This window comes from Rhea pennata, chromosome Z (genome assembly GCF_028389875.1).
Source record: "Rhea pennata isolate bPtePen1 chromosome Z, bPtePen1.pri, whole genome shotgun sequence".
In the NCBI taxonomy this organism is placed as follows: Eukaryota; Metazoa; Chordata; class Aves; order Rheiformes; family Rheidae; genus Rhea; species Rhea pennata.
In genome coordinates, this window is record NC_084702.1 from 65,102,891 (window position 1) to 65,111,769 (window position 8,879).

Here is an 8,879-nt window from a genome sequence, read left to right on the forward strand (position 1 = left end):
TTCAGAGTTTCAGGACAAGCCTGAGGGATGGGGAAGGGAAATGACGATCCCTTGCTGAGGGGGAGGAAGTGTGAGTCCTTAGAAGATACAAACTCATGACAGACTACATGCATAAAAATATAAGCAAACTGCTGACTGTAGTACTGAATAGAGAGCTTTAAAATGAGCTTAATGGTAGGTGAGCAGATTTTCATGTACATGAGCTGAATTTCTTGCTCCAAGAAAATAAGCAATGAACTGAAATCCAGAACAACATTTGAACTATAAACCATGAGAGACCTTAGTGCAAAGACAAGAACAAAGGGACAAGAGTCCTCCTCTACGGTATAAATTTCTCAAGTCACATTTTTTCTCATCATGAAGGGAGATGGGGAAATGGTTGAACTGAGGGAGGGCTGGGTATGTGCAGCAAGTGAACAAACAGGATCTGCATCCCGGTAAGTGACTGCAGGCTTTATATGTGGGGGAAGGCGCACAAAAGAATACCGAAAGGCACATAACAACCACTGCTTTCACAAAAGTGGTTTCCGTAGGCTTTACCACTGCTCTCATTTTTACCGCTGGCAAATTAAGCATCTACTGCTTAAAGATATTTAAAAAGTGTTGCACTAAACCACTGCTCAGTATCTGACCCATATAACTGCAAATCTCTTTTTTTCTCCTAAACAAGCAAAAAAGCTCTCAAGAGTTCCTGAAATTTTTCACAACATATTTATCATCGTTACTAAAACTCTGAAAGTATCAACTAGAATTAGATAACTATGTTTTTGCTTTGGTAATTATCAGTTTACAGGGATGTTCTTAGTAGCATTTAGGCAGACATACCAGTATAACTGCTGCATTCACATGTTTGAAAGAATGAATTTTAATGTTTGCAAGGAAGATCCAAGATATCATTTCTAAGGCTGTCTCTTTGTTTTGTGTTGTTTTTTGATGGAATTTGGTTTAAAAAAAATCCTTTGCCAAGATTCAGTATTCAGTATTCTCTCAAATTTCTAAGCATGTGAAATAGACCTAACAAAGTCACAATCCAACCTACTACATTATGCATAAGAGAGATGCTTCAAAAAAAAAGCTTGGATGATTTTATCATTACCAGAAAGATGAGCAAAAGGACCACAGAGAGTATGTTAAAATATTACACCTTTTGACCTAGGCATATGACCAATATTCACAATTTTATATGTATAGGTTCTTCTAGAAGAAAGGCTCCTTTCACCATGAGGCACTCTTAGATGCAGTCCTATCTATTTACAATGTCTGTGTCTCTAGACTAAGCAAAATGCAGGAGACTAACACATACCATTTGCTTACATTTGAAAGCCTTTTTACTTTTTATCCTTCTTCTGAAAACACTGTTTAAAAAATATTTTTTTGTCTTCAGGGTCATACTAGTCCTTCATCCCCATGATACTTCTGATACTTCTTTGACATTCTCTCCATGCTTATATGCTGTTTCTGTTTCTTTACTAGAGCTCATTGTGGGAGTAATTAATATTGAGATATTAAAATTGCATGCAGATCTAGGAATAAAAGACCCTCCCTAAAAACACAGCTCATTTCTTATTTCAGCTTTTCACCTCTGTTTTGGACATAAACTCTCCCCATCTCCTTTTAAACTATATGTTCAATAAAGTACTCGTTTTTTAACTATCTTGTACACCGTATCATAGTTTCAACAGTTTTATGCAATACTCAGCAGAACAGCATTATGCCAGTCAGAGAAAAATAACACTTCAGAAGTTAATACTATCAGTAAAATTCAGTTATTAGGAATATTCATGTAATTACACTGTGACATTTGACTGAATGCATAATTTTTTCACAACCAGTCTCACCTGACTCCTTTTCCCTCCTTAAAGAGGGAGCACCAAAACCCAACCAAAACCAACCAAACCTTCAGTATCTAGCAAGGAGCAATGAAAGCTTTTGACATTAAAAGCTATATAGTAGCTTAGGTATCTCCAGAAAATGGTCATCTCTCCTATTTTGCAAGTCAACGGTTCAAAACTAGCTTGTCTCGGCACTGAGTGAATGCTGTTACCATCATAAAAGTATTCAGTGATCTATATAAAATGCATTATAAAATCTTGTTGCATTCTGAGCTTTTTACACCAAAACATTTTTCTACTGTACATAGAGATAATTTCAGCCCTTTTAAAAACACCTGGAGTATTCAATTTCAGACATGTCATAACTAAAAGAGGATGCCAGGGCCCTGTATGCATCCTCAGCCTTCCCTGTCCTTGTCCACCCCCAAGGCCTCCCCTACCATGCCCAGGTCCTGCCAGCCCCCATTTCAGCCTGAGGTCACCAGTCTCTGCCTGAGCTCTGCTGGAGACATGCCACAGTCATGCTCATCCCTGGCCATGGACCCCATTGACCCAGACCCCTCTCACTGTGGGCTGATGACTGACTATGGAGCTCCTGGCTTCAGCTCAGACCTGCCTCATCACCATTGATCCCAATTCTTGGCTAGACCTGGCCACCACCTCGGAGCCCCCTCACTTGGTTGCTGCAGGGCTCGTCCTGGCCGGCGAGGCCCTGCCCTGGTGGCTGCGTTATCCCCTTGGCTCCCGGCTCTCCATCCCTGAGGGAGCAGATGACCCTTGGTGCTCCGTAACAGAAGAAATACATAGCTCAAACAAAGAAAAACCAACATAGGCTGCTCACCTATTTCTGAAGGAAAAGGGGTTTAAAATGGAACGATGTAGGAACTACATATGCAAGTGTCCAATGAGATAATCAGGCACAGCAGGAATCAAGAACTGAGTGAAGAATATGTACAAAAAAGTACAAGAAAGGTATTTACTATCACACAGGATTCCAGTTCAAATTCTTAACAGTGTTTGAAATACTATCAGACACTGCAAGCTTAGGAATTTCTTTGCAGTCTCAAAGACGAACACAAAATGGGAAACTAATGTACAAAAGTACGTTTGCAGTGCATGTTTAGCCCAGAGATGATATGAAGGTCTCAGCTCCTAGCTTGCTGCTGTAGTATCCGAAGACAAGCTGGCTGCAAAGATGTCGGGGCAGCTCAACTGCCTGCCCCAAGGAACCGTTCCCCTCAGAGCCAGAATTCAAGAGATTCACAGTCTGCAATGAGTATCAGGGGTGTTCGGGCTCCCTCAAGAGGGCTCGCTCTACTCCGAGACAGCTTCTAGCCATAATTACAGAGGAAACTAGATGGCGTGCCAGGAGAAGGATATTCCACTAGCTTGTTAGACAGAACTCAGGCTCAGACATGTAATAGCCTAACCAGAGAGCATAAATATGCCCTGTGTGAAGTGCAGCAGAATAGACAAAGAAGTAAAACCAAATCAATTTTCTTTTCTATTTTTCTGCTAATTGTAACTATTTGTAACAAGAACTGGAGAGAATTCACAGAGAAGAATTGTTTGATTTTGAGATGGACATTGTCCTCTGTTATCTTTAGAGAAGAAAGTTTTTTCCTAATATGTATCAGTGATTTCTATTATATACTAGTTTGACCCATTAGTTAATTATTGCAGAGAGCTGTACCTTTTTCTCTTGTTAAGCTCTACTAGTATTCTTAACAGAGTTTATTGAGTTGAAAAACTGAGATTGAGATTCTAAAATATATTTAGTGGAATTTATACTATGATAGAAATCAATTTATTTCCCAGCTAAGCAGCAACCACATACTCCCCAAAAATAAAATAGCTGCAAACACCCTTCTAGCTTCCTTACTGTCACTGAATCCAGTGTACTGGCAAATCAATATATTGATACCAGTAGTAAAATTGCCTCAGGATAAAAGGCAGAAGATATGAAATGGAGGTTTTCTTTCCCGGAGAGTTGTGCCCAAACGTTTATTCTATTTCTAAAAATAAACTTACAACTTTGTTATACCATACAAAAAGTTAATTTTGCATTGGAAGAGGGCTTTTTGTTTTTATTTTAATTTTTAACCTGACTTACATATTCCCATGGCTTGTTTTGGGAATGTCTACACTGCCTTCCAGATGCAGACCCAACCTTGCACCCAAGTCCCAGCTCACCTATGTTCCAAAATCCAAGGACTAGGGGCAAGATTCAGATCATTCCCAAAAGCGAATCACACTCTAGCCTTTAGCATAATCCCAAACACTGTCCTACATGCTGATCTGTGACTACAGATTAGTACAGCAGCTGCCTTAGAGATACTATGAAGAATTTGATGTGTGTTTCCTATAAGCCAGTTTCTTGAGGCTCCAGTTCAAGATTTGACAGCATTCCACAAACAGCATTTTCCTTCTAGGTCTATGCAGAAAGAACAGTGATACAGAAAAAAAGACTATGTAGACTTAGCATTAGAGGAACCATATTCACATTTTCTATCATCTTTGATAAGAAATGGAGGATTGTAATTCTGCATTCAAATTATACTCACATGCACAAGAAAAAGCATGTCAAGAGCTATCACAGGTAACACCTAACAAACAAGAAACAAATACGCAATTGATAAACATTATTTTCTAGCTTCTGCTTTAGGAGCACAAAAAGTAGCAAACACTACACAGGCATTTTCTGAGTAAGAGACATAAAACAGCACTGCTGTTCTCAGTAGAAAACTTCTGGGAAAACTTTTGGTCAGTTCCCAGAGAAATCCAGTCCTTTTGTATGATATCTCTCTTTTGCACCGTGTTTCCTTTTAAAAAGCCCAGAAGTTTAATTTTTTGAACTACAGAGGATGTCTGTTTAGGACTAAATGTGGACAGTCATACTGAGAATCAGATAAGCTGCATATTTGGCATACAGACAAAGAATTGGAAACAGTGATGTTTCCGGCTTCAGTTGACTTCAGGTTGCTCTTACAAGATCCTGTCTCTTTTTAAAAGTTCCTCTTTTGCAAAACTCAAAGTGGGCTTTTTGGAGTTGTTTTTTTTTTGTTAACATTGTATCCAACACATGTTTTAGGAAAAATGTACAATATAAAAACATCCCCCTTCCTTCTGACAAAAGACTACTTCAATAAAGATTCATTTTGCAGCTTGCAAGGAGTGAGAAATGCAGTAATTGAAAGCTCATTGCTCAGCCTGTTAGTGAGACTAAATTAAGTGATGTGTGGACCATATCATGCTCTCCAATTCAAGTCCATCTCCAGATGGACTTTCCTTGCAAGGATCCAATAAAAATGCATTTGAAGGTCTGCTCAAAAGTGCAAAGCTCTTCAAGCACGAGTAAGTAGACTAAAGGGAAAACTGTCAGAAAAGTAATACATGCACATGAATCAGGCTTTTTCCCCATTAGAAGGGAAAGATCCGACTTACCGATTTTCAGTGGTCAAAGCAACTTCTGCAGCACATAACAGCTGGAAAAACTACTGCATTGTAATGAGTCTTTTTAGGACTGGTTTCTCTTTCACTGTTGAAGGATAGGAATGTCAGAGAAACTGTAAAAATAGTGACGAGCTGTGGTGCACTGATAAAAATTGTGATGCACTAGATGATTCAGGAGGTCTTTCCATACCCACATATGAGTTTATTTTTCCCTTACCCAAGCAAAGCACTATTAAGTAAAAGAGTGACTAAATAAAGCATATGAGAAGAGGATCATGCATTTTCTACCCCATTCAGAGATTCCAGGCACTGACTTCAATACCAATCTATTCCCCTGTTTTCCTACTACTATGCTCAGTTAGCTTACTGCATGGAGTCTCTGTGTGAAGTACAAACTACTTCATGATTACTTAAAAAAATGTAATTAACACCTGCACTACCCCGGTACAATGCACTGCAATACCATCATTCTCAAGGGTGTATTATCAAAAGAAAAAGGTCTTAAAGTAATTTAGAATTAATAGGTTTTAGTTTAGCAACTTCACAAGAAGTCTTAAACAATTTTACAAAATATTCAGACGTTGAAAAAAAGTAAGAAACTATAACTGAAATTTTATTTCTGATTATGAGATCCCAGGACAGTTCAAATGTAGCAGTGCGCACATCATTTTTACAGTACAACTAGACCGTACTGTATCAACTCTATCTGTTGAGTCCAGAAAAAGATACCTCTGTAGGAACCTTCAGCTTCCAAAATAGCCTTTTACCCAGTCCATATACTACACTGGCTGTAAATTCAAAACCATCAAGTCTAGAGATCTGCAAACAATCAAAATCCCTTGCAGGAATCACAGAGGGTAACAAACTTGTGCTCAGCATTAATTCTTTCAGGCCATTTGTACTTGAAATCCAGCCTCCAACATAATGTCAATGTACAAAAGTCCTGGAAATTTTGCTTCATGAAAGTGACCCTGTCCACACAGCTGTCTGTGCTCCTCGATGCCCACCTTGCAATCTGTGACCTGTGGCAGAGGGGCACCTCAAATTCTTCCCTAGCCAAGTCCAAACATATTATCTGTGCAAAGGGCAGAGTTCTCTAAAGAGGAATAACAAAATAAATCAAAACAAATACTGCTACTTCCTAATATTCAGTACATCCTGAGTAGCCTTTTCTACTTACCCACCCTCTGCTTAATCCCAGGGAATCAAAAGTAACCTGGCACAAGGAAAAACGAGTTAGGTAAGAACAGGGAAGCACAACACTTTTCCTGGGTTACCTCAGATAAGTCAGTTAGTGTCTCAGTGCAGTTAATATCACCCACAAGGCTGATATGAGGACAAACACATTAAATGTTATAAGGCATGGGAATGGGAGCCACACAAATAGATTGAAATTTCCTCTAACAGACTTTTTTCAAATAATAGAGGAAGTCAGTCAGAGGAATATAAGCCATCTAAATAGTCAGAATAACCCAACATCCTCACAGTAAACCATTTTACATTATTCTCTGAAATCTTTATGTTCCAGCAATTATGCAACTCTTAGCAATGCACCTTCTGAAGCCTTACTGATGTAAAATTTATTACTTATTCTTTTTCCTCTCAGACTTATTTAAAACCAAACAAAATCAAAATTTTCTTTTAAAAAGCTGTCCTAGCATTGCTTATTCTAACTTGTAGTGGAAATAATCAAAATACAATAATTATAGCAAAGTCTTACCCTGTAAATTGAAATTCTAAAATACAGCTTACTGTTGGTTCCAGTAGCTCTTAAAACCAAAAGGAGGTGAAAAAAGATGAAGAGGAAGCTGGAACAATGAAGAAGCCCAAAATGCCTTTTTGTCTGGCACCTGGGGGATTTACAAAGCCAGAATCAAACTCGGTAGATTAACTAGGATAACTTGATATCAGTTATTGCTGAAACAACTTACATTGCCTTTGTAGCTGACTAGATTTTTCACTACTGATATATACTACACATCCTTTGTTTCACAAGGAATCTTTTCTTTTTTAATTAAATTTTTGTATGAAAAGGTAAAACTCAAATAGGGTAAGTTATATTTGCTGAATTATTTCCCAACCTACTGAGTACAGGCATATTTGGAAATATATTAACAATTGCAGAATGAGACCTAAAAGTAAAATCTACCTATTACCATTCTTTTCCACATTTATAAATTCATATACCAGATACTGATCTATTTTGGGCTACTTTCACATAAAAATATATTTTTTCCCTAGAAGTATTGATATCATTATAGAAGTTATATTATAAGCTGGTAACTCCTGTGTGGAAATGCCTCCCAGGTCAAAACTACTGTTAAAAAGTCACCTTCAGGACTTCATCTTTGAATCTGTCTGGTGTGACATACACTCAAGTAAAAAAGACATTTTAATTCCATTACTACCAGTGTCAGGTAAAATATCTGTAGTAACTGGACCAATGGATACCCAAGATGTGTGGATCCCAGCTCCTCGCTCATATATTCCATCGGAAACTTCTAACAGGGCAGTTTTCAGTGTGGGAGTTAAGAGTGTATCTCTCTTTAGCTGTCAGAAAAAACTATAAGGTTATGATGCATACTTAGATTGAAAAGTCTAAAGGTGAAAATGGTTATTCACAAATAAATAAGCCACAAATTGTAGGCATGCAAAGTTTGACTCCTGATATTCCTTCCTATTTCAGGCAAATAAGCCTCTTTATTTGAGTTTTGGTGGCCTTCCTTCCTTTGTATAAACCCTATGTTTTCTGCATGCAGTTTCCTCTACTCTAAACAAAATATTTGAGACTGAAAAACAATCATGTTCTGAAAGAATCACTCCTACATATAAGGAACTAAAAATGTTTGCAGGCTGTTTTGTTTTAGAATGCTCTTTTCCTTCCTACCAAAATAAAAATATCCAAGACTACTTCTCTCTGGATCAACATACTTTTTATTAAAGTACCAAGCCATCCAGTTCTGAGAATGAATCAACACAAGGAATATTTGACTACTTCTGTACCTGTTACATAAATGCTGTATTTGGGTGAATTATTTGGGTGAATTAAAAGCCATGAGAACTATCACCGTGGTAAACCCTGGAACTGAGTTTTCTCTTCAACAAAAATAGCATGTTGCACGGAGCACCCACGTACCCTGTAGCTGGCATATTCCAGCGAACGTTTGTTTGTGCTGTCCCTGCTGGCACCACTCTGCCAACGTGAACGCAAAGGCCCAAGTCGGAGGAGCGTGATGATACATGATCACTCCGAGCGGCTGCTGCTGGGCACTCCTAATGCACACGGATCGAGGTCTCTGCCTCTACGGCGACGAGGACAGGGACGTACCTTATGTGCTCTCTGGGACAGCTATGAAGCTCTTCCCGCTTTAGCTCTTCAATTTTGTCTAAGATGACTCTGCAGTGCTGAAGATTTTATCAAAACTTTTTCCCCCACCCACCATAAAGCTCCCACTTCTGGAATCCTCTGATTTCAGAAGAAGAAACTCAGATTTCATTTAAGAGAGAAAAGAATTTTCCATGCTGTACGTCTATAAAGAAGAGCTGGAAAGTGTAGTTTCATTACACACTAAACAGTAAAGAGCAAAAGACTAT

General features: G+C 38.4%; 1 protein-coding gene across 1 annotated transcript in view; it reads right to left on the reverse strand.

Moving 5' to 3' along the window:
- Positions 1 to 8,463, reverse strand: part of PARP8 (poly(ADP-ribose) polymerase family member 8) — a 133,354-nt gene extending 124,891 nt beyond the window's left edge. The window contains exon 1 of the mRNA XM_062599101.1: positions 8,422 to 8,463. Coding sequence (XP_062455085.1) covers positions 8,422 to 8,435 — 14 coding nt within the window. The 5' untranslated portion in view covers positions 8,436 to 8,463. The remainder of the gene's footprint in view (positions 1 to 8,421) is intronic.
- Between the last annotated feature and the right edge of the window lie 416 nt (positions 8,464 to 8,879).